General features: G+C 36.8%; 1 protein-coding gene across 2 annotated transcripts; it reads left to right on the top strand.

Moving 5' to 3' along the window:
• Positions 1–4,650: 4,650 nt before the first annotated feature.
• LOC142628102 (putative DNA primase large subunit) lies at positions 4,651–27,978 on the top strand. Of its 2 annotated transcripts, none has more exons than XM_075802080.1 (20): positions 4,651–4,872; positions 5,360–5,421; positions 5,497–5,600; positions 5,685–5,766; positions 5,843–5,902; positions 6,104–6,158; positions 6,923–6,942; positions 7,408–7,491; positions 7,582–7,646; positions 8,703–8,751; positions 8,839–8,886; positions 8,979–9,068; positions 9,271–9,330; positions 9,977–10,036; positions 10,486–10,560; positions 17,434–17,519; positions 18,146–18,239; positions 18,337–18,444; positions 26,453–26,517; positions 27,771–27,978. In XM_075802080.1, the coding sequence occupies exons 1-19, from the start codon at positions 4,740–4,742 to the stop codon at positions 26,468–26,470; spliced, it is 1,353 nt and encodes a 450-aa protein (XP_075658195.1). In that variant the 5' UTR covers positions 4,651–4,739; the 3' UTR covers positions 26,471–26,517; positions 27,771–27,978. The 2 variants fall into 2 exon arrangements, with proteins under 2 accessions (XP_075658195.1, XP_075658196.1); XM_075802081.1 differs by lacking the exon at positions 27,771–27,978 and adding an exon at positions 27,067–27,377.
• Positions 27,979–27,981: the final 3 nt, after the last annotated feature.

Here is a 27,981-nt window from a genome sequence, read left to right on the forward strand (position 1 = left end):
TTTTGGTCCACTTAGATCCATTCAGTCTATTTTGGTTCACTTAGGTCCACTTCAGTTCATTTTAGTCAACTTCAGTCTACTTAAGTCCATTCGGTCCAGTTTGGTTCAATTCAGTCCATTTTATCCACTTTGATGATGCTTTAGGAGAAGAGGCTTGTGTTAAAAAAAAAAAAAAAAAAGAGTTACTTCATTGACAATTATATGACCTTCTCAATGTTATATTGGTAGGTTCTTAATAAAATTTTATTTTTAAATTTTTTTATGGGTAAAAAAATTACATTTTTTTTTAATGTTTTTAAATTCTTGCATACACACACACAAACATATATATATATATATATATATAAAGTGAGGGATTTACTTAATATATAAGGAACACTTGAAACAAATTCTAATCACATATTACATTATTTATAAAATATTATGCCTTAAATAATAATTGAATATAAAATGCATTATGTTTCCTTAAAAATAAAAAATAAAAAATAAAAAACCTTACTAAATTTTAAACACCTTCAAAAAAATATATATAGATAGCTTAATTTTGAAAATCTAATATATTGTATCAACTATTCTTTGCTAGAAAATAATCACATCATTTTAAGAAGTTGAGATTAACACATTTAACAAATTATCAAAATTTTCAGCACAACGCATGAGTCTATTACTAGCTATTAATAGAATGTAAAAATTGTATTGATTGATAGAAAATTATATGGGTACACCAGAAATGACAGCCAGCCAACCGATTACAATCTGCAATTATAGACCGTACATATTTAGCTAACGTTATAGCAACCCTAAGGCAATCTTTGCAATAGAGTATAAATAGCAGCAACTAAAAGTCCATAGCTTTGAAATTTGGAGTTTGAAGATTGCATGGCAAAAATCACCTGCTAAATGTCTGTTTCAAAAATAACATAAAAATGCCAACATTAATTAGTTCATTTGGTTAATTGTAATCGGAGTGATAGCTTTTACCCTTAATTAAATCCTCAACACATATTAAACCTGAAACATAACGTGGTTCTACTTAAATGGGCTTAATTTGTTATATTCCTAAACTAAAGGATTTATTTACCAAATGATAAATCTGGAAAATTCGGTCTTAATATTTTCATGTATTATGTTCACTAGAGGTTCAAAATTGGGTCCTACTTTTGTTGGACCTTTGGTCAAAATTTATTTCTGTGGCAGATACAACTCGGTTAATGGGATAATTACTAGGCTGTGCTTACAATCTACTTGTTGTTGTGGGGGTATGGATATCCTACAATGGGAAGCTCCTAGAGATGCAATTTTTATACCTTTTAGACGGTTTCCTATTAATTCCCCGAACAAGCTCTCTTTTCTCTCCTCTTTCTTAGTTTTCTCTCTTATTTTTTGATATCTCACCCAGAAATGTCCAACCAACCTCCTTCTTCTCCTCCTCTATTTATAAGCTTCCTTAGTGGGTTGGTCATGATTATGTTAGATGGTTTTTCGTGCATGTGGGGGCCTTTGGGATTATTCCTGACAAAAAGGGGGTCCCACTTTGGGAACGGGTGTGTCAGCTTTGGAACTCACGACAGTCGCTAGATGTTGTTCGGCGAGCGACCTCCCCTAAGGCATTACCGAGATACCTTGGAATGGGCTCCGAGCACTACTGGATCCCGAGGTAGTAATAGTTCACGATCACTTCGAGCTGAGCAGTGTGGATTGGGTCTACTGAACAACCCTTATTCAGTCCAGGCCCATAGGCCACCAAACAATAGCCTGGTGGACCAATCATCGTACAATTTCCATTTTGTATTCCATTCCAACTCAAAACTATACAAAATTGCTTTTGCAACTCAATTGGCACTTTCGTATAGATGACCAGCTTATTTGGCATGAAAAACAATGTAAGCAATTTTTTGGTTTGGAGTGCTTCTCATTTGGCTTTGACACGACAACAATGTGATTTGGAGGGTGTTTCATCAACTGCTATTCAAGATCAAGGCTTTTGGAAGGTTCTGTGATGGGAATTGAGTGATGAGTGATGAAAATCACTCAAACCAAATAGGCCTTAAAGCAATCCTGTGGTGAGTAGTGGTTAGTATATTGCCTACTAAACAGAATTTGACTCATCATGGTGTTCCAACTGAAGTTGTTTGCTCCTTATGTGCTCAAGATGATGAGTTTGTGGTGTGTGGACTTTTCATGGAGTATGGTTCAGAACTTCGGTCTTCATTGGAGAAAATGTTCCACCAATGTAGTATAGAGGTGGTGGCTAAGTTTGCGTGACAGCTTGGAATATTTGGAGGGTTTTTGGTTTGCTCCTAACTCAAAACTCAAAACCCATCACTCATTTCTCATCACTAAAAATCATACCTCATATTTCTGTCTCTACTATAACTCAAAACTCTCTCTACTTTTTGTTTGGTAGCCAGCTGCGGAATCCCTCTTAGATTCTTGCTGATGGTTCTAGATATTGGGATGAAAACCAAAATTTATGGCAACATTGCCATTGCCATTACCTAGATGGCCTTCCCATCCTATTAATAAGTATAAATTTAACTGGACTAGAGAGGAGTTTGCAGATCTAGACTGTTGTAGATTGGGGAATTATTGTTCACCATGAACTGGGCCAAGTGATTGCTGCAAAGAGTTCAAGATTATCACTTGTTCGTGGTCATACTTATTGCTTTATCACTGGGTCTATTGATATAACTCAGTGTTGCTTGGATATTGAGGTGCATGATGTTATTTTTGAATGGGATGATCTTGCATCAGTCACAGTTCTACAACTAAGGAATGCACCATAATAAGCCAGAGACTTCTTATGGTCACTTGCTTCAAGACTTTCATTGTTGGGTTCAAAATTTCCATCATGGTCTTGTCTTGTAGCTATGTAGTCAAGATATCAATAGAGTTGCTTGTAAATTGGCTGATTTTGTCTAGTCTTGCACTGTAGTTAATATTTGGTTGAAAGATGTTCCAATCCCTTGTGCTACTGAGTTGACAGTAGATGTTGTATATGTTTAGTTGTTCTTAATAAAATTCCCAAAAAAATCTTATGATACACCCTTTACTGCACAAAAAAAAAAGTAGTTATTTTGGTCCAGTATTTTAGCCTGTTATGCTATTTTTGCAAACATATTTGGTGTGCATTTGGCTCTAAATTAAAAAGTCAGCTTATTTTACTATTCAGTTTATTTTTGCCATTATTCATGGGTTTCACTGCACTTTTTGGTACTATTCATGGGTCCTACTATACTATTTCAGCTAACTTTTACCTTTATTTACGGTACTTTTAGTAAAAAAGTTTTCAGTTTCAGCAAAATAAGCGAATTTCAAACAGACCCTTGGTGTTTGTTTGACAAATATTAGTTTTGCTGACTTATTTTACTATTCAACTTATTTTTGTTACTATTCATGGATCTCACTGTACTATTTTAGCTCACTTTTATTTTAATTTATATGAAAAAAAATTGCAAACTAACACCAATTCCCAAACAATTTCGTTAGTTAGCAATGTTTTTAAACTATTTAGGATACTAACATCTTGAGTCTTTTAGGCTCGATTTCACTATAGCAACTCAAGTGCTGGTAGTGAAACTCGAGATTTACGCACTCGATTTCCTTTCTTGTTGATCCACTATTTTTCCTTTTCTTCCTTGATTCTTCATTCTCCAGATCAACCAGACCCAAATCAAACCCCAATTCTTCCTTTTCTTCATTCGCTCTTCATTCTCTAGACCAATCAGACCTAAATCAAACCCTAAGAGCCATCACCGATTCACCGTTGAGATGACAACAGGTGGGTGGGTTTGGTTTTCGCAAGTGACTTCTTCTTCTTCTCCTTCTTTCTTTTTCTCCGTTTTCTCTCTGGGTTTGTTTTGGGTTGTTGATTTCATTTAATGAACTAGGTTTGGTTTTTGCAAATGGCTTCTTCTTCCTCTTCTCCTTTTGCTTTTTCTCCGTTTTCTCTCTGAGCCTATTTCTCTTTTTCTCTATTTTCTCTTGATTTCATTTAATGAGCTCAAGACTCAAAGACTCGATTTCAATGGAACTTGAGTCTTTAAGACTCGTTTTGCTACAGTGAACTCGAGTGTTTTAGATTTGAGATTTTAGTTTGTTAAATAATTTGGAAACGTTGCTAACTAACAAAATTGTTTACAACTTGGTGTTGTTTTCCGATTTTTCTCTTATCTATAGTATTTGACTATTTTCAGTAAAAAATTTTTAGTTTCAATAAAATAAGTGGATTTCAAACTGAAAATGAAACATATTAGTTATGTAACTTTATTTGGAACTTGAGTATCAGAAAATCGAGTTTCAATATGAAAAACTCTGCAAAGTGGAGACTTAAAAAAAAAGAATATTATCCTAGGTTTTTCTTCATTAATCTCAACTCTCTTAACGAGGTTACATGAATAATATGTTTCCTTTTTGGTGGCAAGTGGCAACTAATATTTTTGCAAAAATAGAGTAACCGTTACCAAAAAAAAAAAAACCTTATTTTGGTTTCATGCTAAGAACTTTCAGCGGCCCAGCGTAGGCCCAACTTTGCTGAGTCATGGGCCTTGCGACACGTTAAGCCCAAAAAAACTCCGAGTCGCGCTGAGTGAGAACATAATTGGAATCGTCTCCCGCCATTTTGAGGAGTCCCTCTTTTAGCGCGCGTTTTTATCTTTCAGCAACACTAGCCAGTAACCACTAGGGTTCATCTCTCTCTCTCTCTCTCTCTCGGCTCATTTCACATAGAGTTTTGAAAAATGGAAATTATTGGATCTCAGAGAAAACCTGTCCACATCGACGTCTTTCCCACTCTCCCTCTCTACCGCTCCGCTCCTCCGCTCGAAGTCAGACTCGAAGATTTCGAGCTTTACGCCATGGATCGCCTCCGAGGTATTATTTTTCTCTCGTACTCAGTTTCACCTATCCACATCTTTACTTTAAAGGCTGTGAATTTTGTTTCCGCGCGAAGGTTTTTTTCAGAACGGAAATTTTAACGAAATTTTAGTTTTTAGGCTTCGTTTGGTTCTTGAGAAATTCTCGAGAAAGAAGCAGCGTCGAATTGTTGAATCGCTAACTTTTCCTCTCCATTTTCAAATCAATTTGATCGCGATCTAGGATTTTGACCGTGGCTTTACTTTTTGGCTGAAAATTTTACCGATCTGTTTGGCTGCTAAGATTGTGTAGGAAAAGAAAAGAAAAGAAAAGAAAAGAAAAGAAAATTTACATATTTAGCTGTTTACTTATGTCACTTTAAGCCTAAACATCTGTTTGGCTCAATTTTATAGCGTTCTTTAATTTGAAAAGCGAAAATTCTCATTTTTAGCTTGAATTTAAAGCTTCAAGAGTTGTGGTAGTTTATAGCTATTTGTGGATGCAGTTCTTAAAGGGATTGCTGATGGTTTATCCCGTGGAAAGAAATCAGAAGAAATGAAAAATTTGGTAAATTTCTCAAATAAAATTGATCACTTCGCCGTAATAGGCCTTATGCCAAATTGACCTATAGGCTTTGAACAGGCAGATCATCTATGGAAAGCAAATATGAGGCATCTAGACGCCTCCGAGGTTGTCAACAAGGATATAATATCTCACTTCGTTCTTCGTCTCGTGTATAGCAGGACGTAAGATTGGTTTTTTTTTTTTTCCCCTTAGTTATTGCTATAAATTTATACCTTTTTTATTGATTTATTTTGTTGGTGTCTTAGGGAGGACTTGAGGAAATGGTTTCTTTCCATGGAGACTAACCTATTTCGTTACCGGCTTCTGTTTGAAAGACCTGAAGCTCAGGTAGGATCTGCTTATTCTGTATAGTATATGTTCTTTTTTATTCAAGTCAGTTATTGATGCTTTGCTTGGATTGCAGAGAGCACTCATGGCAGAATTTGATCTTCCTTACAGAGCAGCCAGCAATGCAGAATTAGAGGTAATTACATCCCATCTGGTTAAAATGATTTTCTCTCTCAGAGAACACTTAGCAAACACTTGTAATCACTGTAAAAGTAAGATACGCTTGGTGACAAAAATTCTTAGCCTATGCTTCCTCTCAAATATATAGTGCTCAAGCCTTCCAGAGTTTCAACTATCATGCTATTTAATGATTATATTAACATATTTTCCTCCACAGAGTGTGAAGGAAGGCTTAAAGCAAGTTGCTCAATCCTTTGGTCAGCCGTTAGCTGGTATTGACGTCTGTAGCCTTTTATTATCTTAATAACCATTTTATTGCTCTGTTTTCTTCCTGATTATGAGGGTGCCAACCACAAACTTGACTGAATGTTATATATGTTTTTCCCTGTGTTCTTGAAACTCTGATTGTTCCTATCTCTCTATAAAATCCACACCAGGACCAACTGAATGTAATTTTCAACGCTTAAATTAGGATTTGTTTTCTTTCAGTTTGATTTCAGTGTTGCAAGTTATATTTTCAGAGTCCTGGGATCTCATGGTAATATCTCTCTATTTATGGTCTTACAATACATATCTGTTGCAGATATTGAATGATAAATAACACGCTTCTTGCATTTTGAATGTAAACAAAAGGGGGGGGGGAATCTTTTTACCAATGAGATGGTTTCAAAGTTTATTATGGTGGTAATTTTAGGTAGTCCTTTGAATTCATCTAGTTGAAAAGAATTCCAGGTTGAGCATCCTTGCCATGTGCAGTTTTCTGATTGCTTAAAAACGCAAATATATTAAAATGTGTGTCTGACTATGCCACTTCATATCCTGCTTTTGGTATATCTTCACTTGGGACATGCTCACTGGCTGTTTTGGAAAGATACAAGATCTAGAATTCTAGAAAATTTTGTTTCATCCTACTTGAAGTCCAGGTTACTGGCCATAAAATTTTTAGTTTTTGTGGTTAGTATATATTTTCTTTTTTCATTTTTTCTTTGTATTCTAATGTGCTTTCCACTCTTTGTTTCTGCACCTTCTTTTGCAGCTGATGTAATATTCTACAAGGTTAGTTCTTTGCTTTCTTACTTCTATTCAGCTGTATAAGAAATTATATATATATACATGTATATATATATATGTATATTTTAAATAGATATCCTAGGATAGGATATGGAAATAAGTCTTCTTACTGCCATGTGTGTTTGGCCGTAGTGTGTTCAGATGACCTATTGGTTAATACTTTTCTTTTGATGGTTCCATTGCCTGCGTTGCTTTATTGCTGTATGAGATTTTTATAAAAAAATGATATTGCTATGTATCAAAAGAATTTGAATTCAAATTGTCATCATCGTGCAGATGTATGCTTAGAGCCTTTATTGATGATATTAACTCTACTGAAACTAAAGTGTCCCATATCTGGGAAGGATGAACTTCCCCCCAGCTTTTAGTTTTCAGATTGTTATCTCTTCTCTTGTTCTGTACTTTTATTTGACTTGTGTATATATATGTTTTTTCCCAAACCCAATGAAGGTACCGTTTGAAGAAGTTCCAGAACTTGTAGCTGGTCGAAGAGTATTTATCCATAAAGGCTATGCATACGTTGCCATGAATCAGGTTATAAACTGTTCTTGCCATTAATTTTTTTTTTCACATTCATAAGTGATAGATGTTTATTAGCTCATTTTTCCTTTTCCCCCTTCATAGGTGGTTTCCCTTGTTGCCACACAATTCCGCAGTCATCTGTCAAAGGCACTCATTCTGACAAACAGGTTGTTGTTTGCTATTTAAAGTTCATAAAGCTTTCTATTATTATGTTTGCAATATCTACATTGGTCTACAAGTAAACAGATTGCAGTGTTGATAGGGTGTGTAGAGACATTATAAAAATGAGCTGCATAACCTTCTTGTTTCCATTGCGAGAAACCTTAAATTTTTGAGTATGTGGAATTAGGACATACATTATTGTTTATAGATAGTTTTACTGAAAGAACAGTTTTATACATATGGAATTTTGTACATAGATTAGTTGTACTTCTGTTGGATCCATATCAATTGTTATTCTATTAGGAACCTAGTGATTTTTAATGGGGAGGGATAAGAATTGTAGGGAAATTGACATAATTCGAGGTAGTCACCCTCCATAGAGAAATATTAAGAAAGAGAGGAAATGCACTAAGCAAAGAATTTGTTTATTCTTTAATATCTAATGTTGAATTACAATAATCTATTTATAGGAGACTAGCTCTAATTTCATTGGCCCACATGACTTAAGATAATTGGCTAGTTAATTCAATATGTGCTTTAAGAATTAAGCCATGTGTTAAATGAGCACATGTGCTTAAATCCTAACTAACTCGTTCTTATTTCAACTAACTAACTAACTAAAGGGATTACAAAAATTATTATTATTCCTAACATATTCCAATTGAACTCCTCTGATTATGTGGGTTTGAATCTTAAATTTAAAGTCTCGTTTAGTCTTTGAGCAAGAGATACCATTTTTACTTCTGTATTCTATTTTTAACCATTTGGTTTTGCTGACTTAATTTACATGTCTTTCTGAATCTTTACAACATGCCAAGATGGTGATGCCATTTCTCCTAGCTTTTGGTCTATGTCAATTATACCAATAAGACAGGAATTGAAGGATTTTGATAGTTGTCTTTTCCTATGTTGAAACATCATCTTTATTGCTTAATTTAGTCCACATCATGCCTATGGTTTGCTTATGAATTAGGCATAAACTTGCATAATTTGTTATTCTTTATTGTCAAAATAAGGGTCTATTCTTTAAAATTGATAGAACTTTCAGTTTCTGCTTTCAGAAAGTGGACATCTACAATCAGAGAACAAGAGAAGGATAGGCTGACTCCTGTAAGTATTGGATTGTGAACCTTATTGGTTGAAGAAGAGATCTTTTTTTCAAGTATGGTGCTTGACAATTTTTATGGCATTGCCTAGATTGTAGAAGCCCTATGCTCAAGCTACTTGGGACCTGACTATTCTCAGGTACTTTATTTATCATATTTGCTAATCCTCTTACTTGTGGATAACATATTTGTAAATTAATTGTCGTTAATTTTGGTTGAATATCACTTTAGCCAAGGGAATTTGCTGAGATATCAATAAAGGACATTGACCAAATAGCCAAGAGTTCATTTCCTCTGTGCATGCGCCACCTTTTTGAAAAGGTAAGACAATTTTCATAGAATTGGGTTATTATGTTTTGTAATTAGTTGTTATCATTCTATTTATATCCTTCATCTCCTTTTTCTTTTATGTTCTATGTTTTTGGTGTGTGTGTGTATCGATTTACATCTATGTGTATAGAATGTATTTTTTGAATAAACTAATGTCTTCCTTTCCATGTGGTTCTTTATGCCAATTGTGCAGCTGAGAGAGGATCATCATCTAAAGCATGGAGGGAGGATGCAGTTAGGTCTCTTTCTCAAGGTTTTATTTCCCTACCTGCTTGGATATGCATTTTATTGTCTGTTGTTAGTTGTTACACATTTTGTATTAACATTTCAATTAGGAGACACCAACAGAAAATAGATGCATGATTCATGTAAACTTTTAATTGCATATTGGTACTTATTGGGTACAGAATAGATCTACTTACTTTTGTTCCTACAAGCAATTAAAGAGTGTTTTTCCTTGTTGGACATGACCTACATAAGTGTGTTGCACACTTCACAATCAGCATCTATGGGCAGTTTATTTGCCTGGGGGTCTGCTTTATCAATCATGACTTGCCTTTGTATTTTTATTTCATGCATGTACACAACATATTCTCTATGTAGGCACGTGTAACTGGGTTAAATTGATTCTGTTCTTTTTTTATGCACACACACACATGCAGACACTCACACACAAGTGATGCAAGTAATTAATCACATCCGAGCTTTACTATAGCATGCATAATTGTTATGCATAGTTTGATTACTAGTTGCATGCATCAGACATGCAAAAGTAGTAGGGTTATTTATAGTGATGTTGTGGAAGCCGAAATAGTTACCGATTTACCTTTTATATTTTTCTGTGCCTTGTTACTAGTTGTTATTTTATTGTGTATGTGTTAATTTTTCTCCATGTGCAGGGTGTTGGATTGAAGCTGGAAGATGCCCTTGCATTTTGGAAAGCTGAGTTCTCCCAAAGGGTAAGCATGGTGCTGTTTGAAGTATCTTGCGTATATGTTTTCCTTTGGTTTCTGTTCATATGAATATTCTTTGTATCATCAATTACAAGTTGGAAGCAAACGGCAACTGCAAATGTTATATTTAATTATGGATTCTCCTGAACATTACATAGATCAATTATTAGTGACAACTAACAACAGATGTGTTTTCATAAAAAATAAATAAAACTAGCAAAATATGTATACATGGCTGTGCACTGAAATTTTGCTATGTCATCAGTGAGTTTATGTTTGGTATACAGTGCCCTGGTTCTTGCAAACACTATATCATAGACCTCTCTCTCCCTCTCCCCACATATACGTGCAGAAATTTTGGTATATTATTTGTGACTGGACGAATTGGTATGCAGTGCCTTGTTTCTTGCAAGTATTTCTCAACCTATGCTTAGTGCTTAATCTTTTTGTTACAGGTTGGTTCTGAAAGGTTTGACAAGGAATATGCATACAGCATTCGTCATAATTATGGAAGAGAAGGGAAGAGAACTGTAAGTCAACAAACTTCATTAAGAGAGTAATTTTAAATGCTGTATTCTTCTTTGCTTAAAAAGATTGTTGGGATGGAGATTAGAGATTTCATTATTAGAGTTTTACAGGAGTTCAGAAGATCATATCAGGAGTAATAAAAATCAGTGGAACATCTAATGAAGAAAAGAAATGGGTGGAACTAGTCTTAGTTTCCTACTCATGTTTTTCTTAAAGGTGCTGACCTCTTGTTAGAAAAGTTCCTGAGAGGAAGTTGTACTTCCTTTGTGTACTTGTATGAATGTGTTTGTGACATTTAAATATTGTGAACAATCGATTCTAGAACCTGAGGAAGAATTAGACCAAGGGAAAGAAATTCAAGTCAAAATGAGATTATTGCCCCTGTTACTCAAGTAAAAATTCTGAATTTATTGCCCCTGTTGCTCAAAGCTTTATAATAAACAACATGGTCGACATTCACAATCATTTATTTGGTTCAAATAATCTTTTTGCTTGATATTTCTTTAACAATCTGTTGCTTCAATATGGGAGGCTCCGTTTTTTTCTTCGTTGAATCAAAATCTTTTTGAGTTTTTAGTTGAGGAAGGTGGTATGTTTTACCAGCTGCGTATTTACGAGAGAGGCAGAGATTCTTTAAGATAAATTTTTATGGGAAAAGGAAGTGCAAAGAGACTGCTGTTCAATGTCGAAGAACTGATCTCCGGGCAGTCTAGTGGTCAGTTTGCAAAATCTTTCCGTGAGGGGGACATGCTTTATTCTTTAGCTAGGTTCCAACTCTCACGGAGCTTTCTTACTAATTTCGGAACTCACTCATGGTTGTCATAAGGGTTCTATAGGGGTGCCAGAAGGGAAGACGGGTAGTGGCTGGAGAGGGTTTGGGTTACACCTGAGAAAGGTGATAGACTCGGAGTCTCTAGCTCCCAAGCAAGCAATCACTGGTATTCCCTTTAGAGATGCCTTAATATCCTTTGCGTCGGTGGCGGCGGGGAAACGGAAAACTAACGGTGGCGGTGGTGATGAGGTAAGAATAAAACTGTAGTGATTCAAAATACAAATCCTGAGCAACCTGGGGTGAAGAGTCTGTCAGTCTCTAGCCGTGAAAACCGTGAGGGAAGTATCCTAGGACAGAGGGACCATCCTGGGGCGAAGATTGTGTTAGAATTTAGCCGTAATAACGATGTTACCTGCAAGGTAAGTACTCTGGGTCAGAGAGAGCAACTTGGGGCAGAGAGAGCAACTTGGGGTGAAGATGTTGGCAACAATAAATGGGATTGAAAATAAAGGGGTTAAAGCTGAGTTGACTTTGGATCTGATTATGCGTTTGGAGCGTGGGATAGATGGAAATTGGGCTATAGTATGGTCTGAGGTTAAGGAAGTGGGCCCAAAAGTGGTGCAACCTCAAAAGTCCACTATTCAAAAGTTTCATAAGAGTAGTACATCCGGCCCATCCGGCCCTGTTTGGAGGCCACGCCAAAGCCAACCTTTGGCAAACCCAGTCCACAGGCAGCGGGGTAGTTCTGAAATCGTGGCCTTGGGCGTGAGTGAGTCTCGGGCTCTGCCTCCTGTTGAGAGACAAGGGGATGCGAGCTCGAGGGTCGATGGGGTGACGCCGATGAGAATGTTGGGTGTTCCGGCGACCGGTAAAGAATCAGAGCCAAGCTGGAGAGCTGATTTAGTCAATCCCGACTTCGGCAAGGTTGACTTCTCTGGGTTCACAGGCTCCGGTGCCGAGGAAACTCAGGGAATGGGTAAGTGGGACGCTGGGTTCACCGGTGATATGGTGATTAGCTCGGCAGTGGCAGGGTTTGAGCCTCTGATTCTGAAAGAGGGGTCGCCGATCCTTTGTTGGCAACCATGGGTGGTTCACAATAGATTTTCCCCTCTCTTAGTCTTGGGTAATGGGTTGGAAGCTGAGGTTGGGGAAGGGGAAGCCCATGAAGAAGAAAGGAGTAGTGGATTAGTGGATTCTGATGGGGAAGTTCAGCCAGATTTTGGACTTCACTCTCTACCGTGGGAAAACAGTGGGGTGGATGACAGTGGTTGTGACTGTGGAGAGAAGGATAATTGGGTATTGGATTGTGATCCTTTGTCTCGTTGGGAACCTAATGATCTTAGTGTTGGTCTACTGGCTCAGGACTCTATCGAGGGAACTCAGGTAATGGAGTCTGGGCCACCCTCGAATTTGGTGTTACAATTGATGAAATTTTTTTGTAAAATGGTGGGTTTCCTATAGTGAAACATGAAGCTCAATGTTTGGCTCTTTTTCGCATACTGGAACAGGAATGTCTTAAGGTGAATGATGTTCGGGTGTCTAAGCGACCTGCAAACTCAGGGACAAGAGGTTTCAGGGAGCTTAAGGAGCTTATTTCTTATGTTAATTACAACGGTGTCTTTGCTAGGAGTGGGAAGGGGGGTGCTGATAGTCTTAAATGACTCTTCGATTACTTTCTTGGAATGTAAGGGGGCTTAATGACCCCCCGGAAGAGAGTGGTTTGTAAGAATCTGCTAAAAGAGTGGAAATGTGATATTGTTTGTTTTCAAGAATCGAAAGTATCTTCTTGCGATATTGCTTTTGTTTGGAGTTTATGGGTAGTCTTTTTATTGATTGGGCTGCTTTGGATGCTGTGTAGTCTTCGGGAGGGGTCTTGCTGATTTGGGATAAGAGGGTCTTTGAGAAGTTGGATGTTATTGTTGGACAGTTCTTTGTTAGTGTATTATTGAGAGGAGTGGTGGATGACTTTGTTTGGGCTTGTATAGGTGTGTATGGTCCTAATGACAATGGACAACGGTCTACTTTATGGGAAGAGTTATCTCAGATGCGTGCTAGGTGGCCCATGGCATGGTGTCTTGTAGGTGATTTCAATATTAGGTACCCTAGTGAAAGGTTTGGCTGTGAGTCTTTTAGCCCAGCTATGCTCGCTTTCTTGGATTTTATTGAGAATAATTCTTTAGTTGATTTACCGTTAGAGGGGGCATCTTTTACTTGGTTTAGAGATTCTGGTCTCTCATCTATGTCAAGAATAGACAGGGCTTTGGTTTCTCTTAATTGGGAGGAGCACTTTCTCAATGTCTCCCAACGTGTGTTCCCACGCATTCTTTCTGGCCATTGCCCACTTTTGTTGGAAGCTGGTGTTGTTCGGTGTGGTCGAAGTGCCTTTAAATTTGAAAATATGTGGTTGAAAGTTGAGGGTTTGCTGATAGAGTAAAGTAATGGTGGGATGGGTACAGTTTCGCGGGCTCTCCAAGCTTCATTTTGGCTAAAAAATTGAAGGCTCTGAAAGTATATTTTTAAAAATGGAATAGGGAGGAGTTTGGTGATTTGGCTTTTAGAAAAAAGAACTTGTTGACTAAGTTGATGGGTTTAGATGTGAGAGAGGAGTTGGTGGGTCTTTCAGATGAAGATCAAATTCGTTGCCTTCAAATCAAAGGAGACAGAATAATTGGCTTTTCTTGAGGAGATTTACTGGAGGCAAAAGTCTTGAGCCTTGTACATGAAGGAGGGCGATAATAATACTCGATTCTTTCACAGATTAGCAAACTCCCATAGAAATGCTAATCAAATTAAAAGGATTGAGGTGGATGGTGTTCTTTATGAGGATGGGTCTGATGTTCGCTCTCAGTTAGTTCTTTTCTATCAAGGATTGTTTAAGGAAATTGAGGTGGGGCGTCCCACTATGGATGGGCTAGATTTTGCTTGTATTGAAGAGGGTGAGCGGTTATCGTTAGAGAAGGAGTTCACGAAGGAGGAAGTCATCTAGGTATTAAGGGAGATGGAGGGGGATAAAGCCCCTGGTCCTGATGGTTTCACCATGACTTTTTTCCATAAAAATTGGAGTGTGGTGGAAAAAGATGTCATGGATTTTTTCGTTTATTTTCATTGGCACTCTGGGTTTGAACGGTCTATGAATGCTTCGTTTCTCACTTTAATCCCCAAGAAATGTAATGCCGTTAACATCAAGGATTTTCGTCCCATCAGTTTGGTGAGTAGTGTGTACAAGCTGCTGGCTAAGATGTTGGCTAATAGGTTGAGGATGGTTTTGGATAAGCTCATATCTGAGACTCAAAATGCGTTTGTTGGCGGAAGACAGATTTTGGATTCAGTGCTTATTGCAAATGAATGCCTAGATAGCAGGTTGAAGAACAGAAGTCCGGGGGTGGTATGCAAGCTTGATATTGAAAAAGCTTATGACCATGTGAACTAGGAGGCCTTGTTCTATTTGTTGGGCCGGATGAGTTTTGGATTGAAATGGAGGGGGTGGATTAAGGCTTGTGTTACGTCTGTCTGTTTTTTAGTCTTAATAAATGGATCCCTTGAAGGTTTTTTTGGAAGCTCGTGTGGATTGAGACAAGGGGATTCACTATCCCCGCTATTGTTTCTCTTGATAATGGAGGTTCTAAGTAGACTCTTGAAGAATATAGAGGAGTGTAATCTTATTCGAGGATTTCATGTGGGAGTTGTGAACGATGTTGGTGTGCGTATTTCCCATTTGTTATTTGCTGATGACACTCTTATTTTGTGATGCCTCTAGAGATTAGCTGTTGTCCATAAGGTTGGTGTTGTCTTGTTTTCAGGCCTTTACGGGGTTGAAGGTCAATGTCGGGAAAAGTGAGATCGTTCCCGTTGGGGAGGTGAATAATATAGATGCTTTGGCTAATATTCTTCAATGTAGAGTGGTCAGGTTGCCTATGAAATATTTTGGGATGTTGTTGGGATCTTCTTTTAAGGCAGCTGCTATTTGGAATCTTATTTTAGAGAAAATGGAGAAGCTATCTGGGTAGAAGCTTCTCCATTTATCTAATGGTGGTAGACTCATGCTTTTAAAGAGTACTCTCTCAAGTCTCCTTACGTAATTTTTATCTGGAAAGCACCGACGTGACTGGGAGGGTGCCGCACCGGAGTTCGACGCGGGGTGCGGCCACCGATGCCGCTGCCCGCGCGTCGGTGCCGCGTTTGATTTTTTTTTTTTTGGGATTCACGTCGACTCGGCTCCTATTCGTGCCGACTTGGCTTCGATTCGGCCATAATTAGGTCGTACCGGCCGAATCGGATCGTTTTGGCCGGCGGCCGAAACTGACCAAGACGGCCGAAAATCATGCCAGAACACGTGAAGGGAACATGAGAGAGATTCTTTGTGTAATTCTGTGGGACACGTGAAGGATTGCGGGTGAGAATGGGAAACAGTATTATTAGGAGAGGAAGAAAGAAATTTGGAGAAATATTTTTTTTTGGAGAACCGGCTCTCTCTGTGTGTCTCTCAGTTTGCCACTACAGGGCTCTGCTTTTTTTTTTTTTTTTTTTTGAGAACCGGCCTTGCTTTTCTTGCTACTTCGACAATTGTGTGATTGTGATTCCCTAGGATGAAAAATCTATTTATGCAATTAGTGACTGACTAACTGAAGGCAAAAAGTTTATCAAAACAAAAATAACTGAGGGCAAAAAGGGAAAAAAAACGATTTTCAAACACACATGAAGGTGGCTTTATTAAGTGGGGGTATTAAGGATTTAGTTTAACTTAATTTTTTCTTGAAAAAAAGTATTAAGTGGGTTGTATTTAATTTATGGACATCATGTTTTAGTTATTATCTACTATTTCTCTTAAATTTGGTATATGTTTATATAATGTGAAAAAGTATGCTTAGCAATATATTAAAAATATAAATAAAAATATTTTTAATAATTTTTTAATGGTTGTGGAGATTTGGTCATGAAGTTACCCATCTCTGGCGGAGAGTCATCTCCACAAAATATGGTGAGGAGCAAGGGGGGTGGTGCACTAAAGTCTGCAAGAGAGCTCATGGGTGTGGCCTCTGGAGAAGCATTAATGAAGGGTGGGAAAGCTTTTCTAAGCGTCTGTCCTTTGTAGTGGGTGAAGGAACTCATATCCGCTTTTGGCATGAAAGGTGGATTGGTGAGAATACTCTAAAAGATTGCTATCCTGAGCTCTATGTGTGTTCAACAGTCAAGGATGCTTGCATCTCGGAGGTTTTGTGGGCTCTAGAAGGGGGTACTGTTAGAGTGTGGAATTTAAGGTTTTAAGGTTTTAAAGTGTGGATTTGAAGATTGGGAGTTGGCTGCTTCTTATTCTCTTCTTTAGTTTATCCAACCTCCTATTCCTCGAGGTGATAGGAGAAATACTCTTAGCTGGCGACTAAAAGGGGATGGTAAGTTTGACACTCGGTCTTACTATCATGTGATTCAGGGTGCTTCGAATTCTTAGTTTCCTTGGAAGGGTGTTTGGAAACCAAAAATTCCTAAGCGTGTGGTGTTCTTTTGTGGACTGCTGCACATGGTCAGATCCTCACTTTGGATAATCTAATACTGAAGGGTCGCTCTTTGGCTAATTGGTGTTGTATGTGTTGTTGTGATGGGGAGTCGGTAGACCACCTTCTTTTTCATTGTCCTATTACTCATTCCCTATGGGCTTTCATGCTTCAGGCTTTTGGCATTCTTTGGGTAATGCTGGGATCGTTGGCGAGTTTGTTATCTAGTTGGCATCAGTGACTTGGGAAGCATAATTTGGAAATTTAGAATATTGTTTCAGGGTGCTTAATGTGGATTGTGTGGTTGGAGCGAAATCGTTGATCTTTGAAGATAAAGAAAGACGTTGGAGGAGTTAAAGATATTATGCCAACGTAGTCTATTGGAGTGATCTCGTTGTTGGGGTTTTACTGAGTGTTCTTCTCTCCCTGAGTTTATGTCTTCCCTTGGATTAGCTTCCTGACTCTTCCCTTGCTGTTGTGTTGTGTGTTTTATTTTCTCTTGTTGTTCATCATCATGAACATTTTGTACTTCACTTTTATTTTTTATCCCTCTTTAATATAAGATTTCTGATTACCTATCAAAAAAAATATTGTTTATTTCTATATGTATGCAGGATTATACACCTTATTCTTGTCAAAAGATCATCACTTCAGCTCCTGGCGTAGGAGATCATCATGGATGCCCCTATCGACATTTCAGGTCACTTCTATAGCTTTATTATAGTTATTGTAAGTATCTTCAACTAGAAATGATGGAATTAAACTCTCTAAACTGCTATAAAACTTACGGTCAAATCACACAATCGTGATCACATCCTTTCTGGACTTCACCATATGAATCCTTGCTACCCTAATTGCATTTCTCCTACGGGTATACTAAGGTACTTGTTGCTCATGACCAAAAGTATTTGAACTAGTTCTTTTCCATCCTTCCTGTTAGCTTGGTAGAAGCTATTTAATATGTTAAGATTCAATTACAAGGTAGGGCATATTTACTATGTGAGATAAATATGTTAGGTTATTACTTTTATTTTCAGTGATCCTCTCTATTTTTCTTTTCTTCAGGACAAAGATAAACCAGTGACATTCCAAATAAGTGTATCCATGAAATGAGTCAATGTGTGAAATTTTTTTTCTTTTTTCTTTTGCTCTAGGTCTACTAGGGAAACTACATTTATATCTATTCATAAATATGATGCTGCATTTCTTAGTTACTTCTAATTACTTAAGCACTGCATATTGTATTGACAATGACGGCACTTTGGGAAGCTTGTGAAGGAACTCTATTTGATATTTCCTATTGTCATATCAATTCTTTTGTAACAGTGAGGAGAATCTAAGAGCTGCCCTTGGTAAAATGGGACTAAGTAACAGGGCAGTTGAAGATGTATTGGACAAAGTGCGAAATAGACATTATCAGGTTGGGACAGCTGCCTATAAGTTTTCTTCCTGGTGTCTTTGTATTAGTTCTGAAATCTTGGTTAAGATTAGTGAACAACTTGATAACATATATGCAGTTGGCATGCACCTTGACTTTTGAAGCTGTACATGGAACATCATGTGATGCTGGGATTAATCATCCAAATCAATATTTCAGTGACAGTCAAAAGGTCCTGCAATCAAAGGTAGTTCCTCTGCTTTGAACTTCAATTCTCTGTAATTGTCTTGATGTGAACTTCTAATTAACCTTGCAAGGAATACTTCAAATCTGCATGACAAACTCTGTTTAGTGTCCAAATCCCCTTGGTGCCACAGTTGGTGCCACCACAGAGAAAATTAGATCTCACACATCACTTGGGTCTAACTGTATATACTAGTTTCATAACTCCTCCATCCCCCTCTTTTCGAAAAAAAAGAAGTGAAATTACTCCCATAGTTTCCTGTTCCTTAGGTAGGTTTAGAGGGCTTAATGAAAGCACCAAGTTAGGACAAATTTATAAGTTTTTCCACTTAATCTCAAACGAGTTTCTGTGATCTGACTTCCTAAAATTAATGGGGCTCATTATTGTTTACATTCATATTTGATCCAACCCCTGGCCTCAGCTTTCCCACCATGACCATATCCCTTTATCACTACCCATCTTGTTCTCATCATTCACATAAAATTAACTTATTGCATCTGCTCATGCTTAACCGTATCTCAATTGTGAGCCTGAAATAAAACCTGGGTACCAGCCTAAAGTAGGCATGTGTCAACCCACTCAAGTATGCCAAATTAGCTAGCTTCGGGATGGACTAGATCAATCTGTTGAAACTTGAAAGACCCCTTCTCTCTTACTCTTGCTAATAAAAAAATGTGTTGTTTGTTTTAGGCCTTTAGCAGCTAGAAGATATATAAATATTCTGGAAGCCTATTTCTGTCCAACGTTTGTTTTTTGCAAGATGCTACATACACAAATAGTTTTTTTATAAACTGATTTAGTAGTTGAGTTACTTTGCTGTGTATGTCCTTTGTGCATTTGGGACATGTTATTTGTCATGTCAACACTAAAATGGTTTGCTATGCACTGCCACATAAGTTGCCATGTTAGTTGGTAACATAAATTTTCTAAAATTTTTATACATATCGCATTACTTTTTTCCTTTTTTTTTTTTTAACATAATTTTTTAGTTCAATTTTAATTTGAGTTACTGTTAGAAAGAGAGTTGTATCCTTCTAGAAAGATATCCTTGGTGAGGTGTCCCTATTCTAGACTCTTCTAGAAGATACTATTGATGAGGTATCCTTATCAACTCACTATCAAAATATTATTTTTAGTGTTTTGTAAATCTTCTGGAATGGATTGGGTGAGGACTGAACATATAGAAAACAACTTTTCATATTTTCCCTTTTTATTTCTCCATTCATTCAAAAATGGTATTAGAGCATGGAATTTGAATTGTTCCCTTGCCTCTGGTTCATTCCCATTTCCTGTTTCCTTTTTATCTTTTTTTTACCCTTGTCTATTTTATTCTTGGCAATTTGATGCAGGACAATCAATATGAAAATAAAAGAAAAAGAAAATGAAAAGATAAACCCTTAGAATCAGCTTTCATTAATCAATCATCTCTCCTCAGAATACAAATAAGCACGAGCTTATATAGAGCTAGAGCTTCCAGGAAATAAAGAGATAAAAGATAACAACTAATGAAAACTAATCCTAACTGGACTCAAATACTAATCCCCATCTAATCTCAAATCTAATCCCTATCTAATCTCAAATCTAAACCTTATCTGAATTAAAGTCTACAATCATCCAATTTCCTATGAGATTAATACAAAAATCTGGAAATATAAATTCTAAAATAATTTTAGTTTTGCTCCTGCATCACGATTTTTCTATTGGTTGGTTTTGGCTATGTTGAGTTGAACAATTTGTTGACTTGAATAACATTAGGTGAATGAAAACATCAGAAAACTATCTTCTTCATCTGTTGTGTTGTTTTTGGTGTAAGAATGATTTGTTGACTTGTCGGTTTGATCGGCATTGCTTGGGAAATGTTGGTGGATTTTTTAAAGTTTTTTTTGGTGGTTTTTGGTAGTTTTGGCACCATCATCGGTGGTTCTCAATGCACAAACTTGCATGTTTGATTGTTTTTAGTTGTCAATAAGCTATGTCAATGCCGGCGAAGTTCATCGAAGATTTTGAGCATCAATGGTGAAGGTACTTGCCACTTGCCAGAGTCCCCTGTTTGGTTTAATGTTGGTTATCCCCTATTCTAGATAAGAATAGTTAAATCCTGGATAAGCATAATTTGGTGTTTAGTTCCCCTGTTGGTTCTCGGAGATTAGTTTTTATTCTCCTGAATAAGGATAGCTTAGTCTGGCTAAAGGTATTTTGATTGGTTGTTTGGATGTCTGTTTGGTTCTTCCAGATACTGATTTCTTATCATGTATAAGGATAGCATAACTTAGATAAGGGCATTCTGATTAGTTCTTCGAACTCGGGTAAATTTAGTTTCAACTCATTTCAGTCGATTCTGTCATTTTTTGGTTGATATAGTGTGTTTTAGGCTGCTTCAGGCTAATTCTTCCATTTTGTAGTATTTTGGTCAGTACAATGTGTTTTTTGGTGGTTAAGCCCAATATCAGTAGGTACAACTATTTTTTGATTGGTTGAGCTATTTTTTTCCTGATTCAATGACTTTCTTTGCTAGTTTAGCTTACTTAATGGGATTTTTGAGGTTGTTTCTTGAATTTTTCCATTTTCTTGTATAAATTTTTTGAGATTTCTACTTATTTGTTGATTCAATGGCTAGAGAACTAAGTTTATCTCTTCCTTGTCTACTTCAAATTCTCCTAAGACATGCACTAAATTTAATAGTAAGAGTAACATTTATTGGGCCCAATAAGTAGAGGTATTCTTACAAGGAAGAGGATTATTTGCACATCTGATAAGCCAACATCCTCGGTGTCTGCAAGCGACACAACTAGCTTAGATAGCTCAACTACTACCACCTCAGCTATCTCAACTAGTCTTTGTAATGAAGAGGGTAATGTAATCATGTCCCTCATGTTATCCACTAGTGAACCTAGCATTGCGATCACTTTGATGCATCTTTGACCTGCGAAGGCTATTTAGGTTCAGTTGCAGCACATCTATCCTAGATTTGAGAACGCCACTAGTTTGTATGATGTATGCATGCAATATTTCATGCTTGAGTAAGCCAATCAAAATTTGGTGGGGTATACTCATATGTCATAGGTGTACTCCAAGAGCAGAATATGTATTGGCCACTCACAAATGACATCATTTGTATGGAGAAGCAGTGTCAGGATGTGGATGTCCTTCAATTCCTTAGTGGTTTGATGCTTGAGTATGAGTCAGGCTACGCATGGTTCTTGTCTGGCTTCAATCTTCCCTCTCTCCATGAGGTTTATTCTTAGATTTAGCACTCCACTCTTTTTTTTGATAAGGACACCGGTCCTAGCCAGTTCTTTGCATTTGTTGCCTTTCATTGAGGTCTTGGTGGATCACGAGGATGTTGAGATAGTTGAGGTAGTTGTAGTGCATGCCGAGGACAAGATTCGAGGGGAGTGTAGATGCTCTGAAAATCAGGAACTTAAGAAGTGCATGCATTGAAGTTGCAACAAATCAGGAACTTAAGAAGTGCAAGCATTGCAGTTGCAACAAACATTTGGTGGATTACTATTGGGACCTACATGGCAAATCCTCTGGGTCTGCCAATCATGCCTTCTCTTTGGGTGATTTTTTCCCAAGACGATCCACCCTCCAAAAAACAGACATGATCTCCATCCTGAAAGATGAGTATGCTCAGCTCCTCACCCATCATAAATGAGCAGCTTCCTCCACAGCCACTCTAGCCCAGTCAAGTATTGCATTCCATTATCTTTTATCCTTTACTTCCGATCCATGGTTCATTGATTCCAGTGCAATCAAACATACGACTCATGTGTCTACTCATCCCTTTGATTATCATCTTGTCAGATGACCTTAGAATATTAATTTAGCCAATGGTTCCTTAGCCTCAATTCAGGGCTCTGGAAGCACTGTTCTTAGTTCCAATATTGAGTTATCTGTTTTACACATTTTTTATTTTCCCTTAAATATTGTGTCAATTGGTAAACTCACCAAAGATCTTTTGTGCTGTGTTAGTCTTTATCCTGCTCTCTATATTTTTGGATCTCAAGACAAAGTGGATGATTGGAGGTCTTCTACCTAGATTTTGCTCCCGTCTATGCTCACGGCAACTTCAGTCTTCATTATCGCTTTTCTAGTGGCATTGTCTGTTTGCTCACCCACCTCAATCCACTTGGAAGCGTTAAGTCAGGAGTCTTGGTCACATATTTTCTATCTTGTGAAGCATGTTAATTTAGGAAATACCGTTGTGTCTTTTCAATCTAGTATTGTTAGTTGGGTTTCTAAACCCCTTGGATTATCACACTAATGTTTGAAATCCTTTTCACATTGTGTCAAATAAGTTTTGATATTTTGTTACCTTTGTTGATGACTACTCCCGAATGACTTGGTTATTTTTAATGAAAACACACTATGAGTTACTGTCCATTTCCAAATTTTTTTCATAAAGAAATCAAAACCCAGTTTGGCAAAAAAAATCCACATCTTATGATCTGACAATGCCAAAGAATGTCTCATAGTCGTCCTTTGCTTCTTAACTATCTAACAAATGCATTGTACACCAAACTACTTATCTTCATCTGCCACAACAAAATGGTGTTGTTGGGCTAAAACATAGACATCTTCTTAATGTGGTTCAAGCCCTTTTGTTTCATTTGAACACGCCCAAATGGTTTTGGAACGATGTTGTATTGATTGTATGTTACCTCATCAACATGATGCCTTTCTTTATTCTTGATGGAGCATCTCCTCACTCCATCTTATACTTTCTTCTCTAGTCTTTCATTTGCCTCTTGGAACAGGTGTGTTTGTTGCATTCATAATCTTGGACTAGGTTTTGACAAACTTGGTCCTTGCTCCACTAAGTATGTTTTTCTTGGTTATTCCCAGACTTAAAAGGGAAATCAGTACTACTTTCTAGTCTTATACTGCTACTTTAGAAGTGTTGTTACCTTTATTGATTCTCAATCATATTTCCATGGTGTTAATTCTTCTGAGGAATATCAATTTAGGACTCTTGCATCTTATACCCCTTTTCCAACTTCGAGTTCTTTATTGTCTTCACCTATTTTTGTACCTTTCCCCAAGTCGTTGCCTTTAAAGGCCCTAGCTCCATTACAAGTATACACCAAATGTCCACAGAAGACAAGCTCCAGTGTCCCCTCTATCATCCTCACTCTATCGATCCTTCACTGTCTACTGTTTCCAATCCACTTCTCATTGCTCTCTGGAAACTTGTACATGTTCCTATGTTACTAAACACCCTATTAATAACTTTGTTTCTTCTCAGTCATTGTCTCATTTTTCTTGGTTTGTTTCCACTGTTTCTTGTGTCTCCATCCTTAAATCTTTTTAGGATGCACTCTATAACTTGGGTTGGAGGCAGGCCATGGAGTTGGAGACGATTAATTTACATCAAAATGGAACTTAGGATCTTGTTCCCTTGCCTCCAGAGAAACATATTGTTGGTTGTAAATGAGTATATACTATTAAGTTTCATCTCATGGTTCTGTTGATTGGCTCAAAGGATAGTTAGTTGTCAATGGCTATACCCAAACTAATGGCCTTGATAACAATGAGACACTCTCTCTTGTTCTGTTGATTGGCTCAAAGGATAGTTAGTTGTCAATGGCTATACCCAAACTAATGGCATTGATAACGATGAGACACTCTCTCTTATGGTCAAGATCTCTTTTGTTCGAGTCAGTTCTTACACAATTATTGTGGTGAGTCATTTCATAGAAGTCATAAGAATCTCATATTTGGATGTTGCTATTAGAATCGTTCGATACCTTACCAAGATCATCTTAGGGTAGAAGGCTTCCCTGATGTAGACTAGGCAAGATCACCTTCAGATAGAAGGTCACTATGTGGTGTTGCCCCTTGGGAGGAAGCCCAATAATATGGAAAACTAAAGAAGCAAAATATAGTTGCTCAATCATGTGCAAAAACATATGCATAGCGATGGCACATACTGCTAGTGAGCTAACTTGGTTACAACACTTTATTCAGGAGTTAGGCTTCTTAGTTCCTACTATTCCACTATTTTATGATAATTGCACACATTGGGTTTATACGACGTATGCTCTAGCTTGAGGGACAAACATATAGAAAACAACTCCTTTTCACATTTTTTCTTTTTAATTTTTTTTATCTTTGTTGGGGAGATAAACATCTTAGTTTGTTGGGAGATAAACACCTTAAGGAGACTTCTTGAGTAGTTAATATAACATATAGAGATAAACTTAACCCAAAAGGCTTAAGTCCAATGGGTATGAGCTAGAGTTATTATAAGCGAGCTTAAGCTCAAAGCTCGAAGCCCCAAGCTCTCAATGCTTTGCTAGACCAAAAAAAAGCTCATTTAATGAAGCGCGATTTAGGCATGCTTTTTTGGAGCTTGAAGTCTAATGGAAATTGAAGTCTAATGGAGCTTTTGACATCCGATCGTACTACAACAAATTGAGAAATTCTCCTTCTACTATCTTTCCTTGGAAAGCTATTTGGAGAGCAAAGGCCCTAAGGCGAGTTTCTTTTTTTGTTTGGTGTGTAGCTTGGAATAAGATTCTAACGGGAGACAATCTGAGATTGAGGAGATTGGATTTTGTGGATTGGTGCATTATGTGCCGTCATAGTGGAGAGACGGTAGATCACCTTCTCCTTCATTGTGAAATGGCCTACCGGTTATGGAGCTTTGTTTTCCTAACTTTTGGTTTGGCCTGGGTTATGCCTAGATCGATTCCTGAAATGCTTTTTGGTTGGTGGAATTGGTTGGGGAAGCATTCATCTCAGATCTGGAATTTAGTCCCGCTTTGCATCCTTTGGTGTATTTGGAAGGAGCGTAACCGGAGGACTTTTGAGGATTTGGATAGCTCTAGTGATCAGTTGCTTGTTTTTTTTAGTGGGACTCTCTTTGATTGGTCGCGCGCATGGGGACTCACGTCTAGTGATTCCCTCCCTTCTTTTCTTTGCTCCCTTTCCCTTTTCTAATTTTCTTCTCTTTGTTTTCTTTTTCTTGTATCTCCTAGGTTGCTCTGTGTTTTTTCAGGCATAGAGTAACCCTTCGTATATATATCATTCTTACTTATCAAAAAAAACAAAGCACACCTAGGCATGCTTTTTTATTTCATTGCTAAAAAAGATATGGATCATCAAAATTAATTGCTTGATCTTGAAATAAAGGACATGGACCAATGATTTACTACACTACCACTATCCTTAGGTATTGTATTACACAAACAATTTTTATTTATTTATATGTCATAAGATACAAACAAAGTTAATTTACAATTCTTGTGCTTTTTGGTCTTTGACTTTTAGATGAATGTTGATTGAACCATATAAATCATTTGATCACAACTATCATGGTTATGTACTTCTATAAAGCACAAGAGAATGATATAGAATATTATGTATAAACTTTCTATGACTAGATTATTATAATATTGACCATTGATAATTGTTTTCACTTTACTATATAAAAATTTTAAGAATTGAAATGACTTAGATAAAATTTGTACTTACAAACATTATACAATTGCACTTACCTAATAGGTAAAATATACAACATACAATACAAAGTTTGAGTTATTATTATTATTTTATTATTATATGTTACCAATATTTCTATTAGAAGTTATGAGATATTATATTTGAAAACTATGCTCTTTACTTTAATCAGGTGCATGCTTGCACTTTGCGCTTTGTGCCTAGGCTCCAAGAGGCCTACGCCCTTAAACGCGCTTGATGCTTTTACCAACATTAGCATGAGCTCAACTATATTATATTAACCGCACGTTATTCTCATCATTATTAAACGTGGGACTTCACTCACACTATACCCAACAATCTCTCTATTCATTTGCTAACAATAACATTAAATTTTAGATAGATAATCAGTAAGTACTATCTTAGCAATATACAATTTTGGGCCATCTTTTTGGGGTTTTCCGTCCTCTTTCAGCTGTGCATTTGCTCAGAATCATTGCAAGTACTTTAGTATGTATTAATCATTGCAAGAACTTTAGTATGTATTTACCCAATTGACCTTTTGCAGAACCAATCTACAGTATAAAGAATTATTGGGCACACTTGGACCAACATTGATGGAGTACTCCCCAGGTTTGCTCTTTTTTCTTTCTTTCTTTCTTTCTCTCTCTCTCTCTTATTAAAATAAAAATAATGTTTGGATTCATACCCCTCACCACACATTTTCTTAAAAGAGTTTGTATGGTTTAGTTGTGTTAGGCAGGGTAAAGGACCTACCAGTTATAACAATTGAGCATTGAGCTGAGCTGAATCAGCTTATCATTTTTCACTGGATCTTTTATTTAAGGAACCCTAGCTTTAGAATATGCTTTTCTGCCCTTGACTAAAAGATATTGAGACTCTTGAGTGCATTCCCCTTGTGATAATGCTCAACTTTATAAAATCTATTAATACAATTTTTGTGCCATAGTTTTATAGCAACTCTCTTTACTTCTTCTCTCTACTGCATACCTCCTATAAAATCGGCTTTCCAATTACTTTGAAAGCTTGTGGTTTTACTTTACTCAGTTTTATTATGAAAATGACCAATTAGGTAATGGGAATGGTTGTTGACCCACCTTTTTCTCAGACATTTGGTTGTTGGATGGGAAAATATCTCACGCTGTACCTCTTGGATTGTAGTTAAAGGGAATCTAAAAGGGAAACATTTTCATCGAAGAGGGGGGGTTCGAGCACGTGTCGCAACTCGAGACCAGTACCCAAACTTGTCAATCTAGCTGGTGTGTGTATTTGAGATTAATTAAACCGATTAGTTGGAATTTGGAATGACTGTAGTTAGTTTTATGTAGAGGTTTACCCATTATGTAATCACAGAGGCATTCCCTCAATTTAGGAAATAAAATGTTCTCATTTAATATTAAATTACTACTGTACTATTACCTATACTGAATTACATTTTTTAAATAATATTTAAAGAAGAAAACGAAAAGAAAGCGATGGCATGCTATCTATGAAAGGAATGCAGCATTGGTTTACGTAAATCTTAGTAATACTCTACTGGGTGGTTCTTTCACCCTTAATTGATAAGAATAGTTTTAAATTTCGCTGCAATGCCAAATTTGTTTTTGTTTTTCTATTGATTGTCATCATCTTTTATTGGTCGCAAATATAACAAGTGATTTTATTTTATTTGACAAGTGTAATATGCAATATATTTGTTAAATGAGTCTTTCTTTCTATCTTTCACTCAAAAAAAAAAAAAAAGTCTTTCTATTTTTAGCTCATTCAAACGGCATCTTCAACAATTGTAACTTAATTATTATTAGTGGACAATTTATAAATTTTTTAAAACTATTCATCTTGCTTTTTTTATTTTTCCTGATCAGGTGTGCATCTTGGAGCAATCAATTATTCACATGCTTGAGATCAAAGAAAAATATTCATATGCGCATGTACCTAACAAAATTTATTCTATTGTATCAATTAATGCATGTATGTAGTGAAGTGTGACTCTCGTAGCCAATTATTAAACATGAGAATTGATAAACATTCTACGATGTGGCAGTATGAGAATTTAATGTGGCTTCTAGCATATGT

The sequence above is a fragment of the Castanea sativa genome, chromosome 3 (genome assembly GCF_040712315.1).
Source record: "Castanea sativa cultivar Marrone di Chiusa Pesio chromosome 3, ASM4071231v1".
Taxonomy (NCBI): domain Eukaryota; kingdom Viridiplantae; phylum Streptophyta; class Magnoliopsida; order Fagales; family Fagaceae; genus Castanea; species Castanea sativa.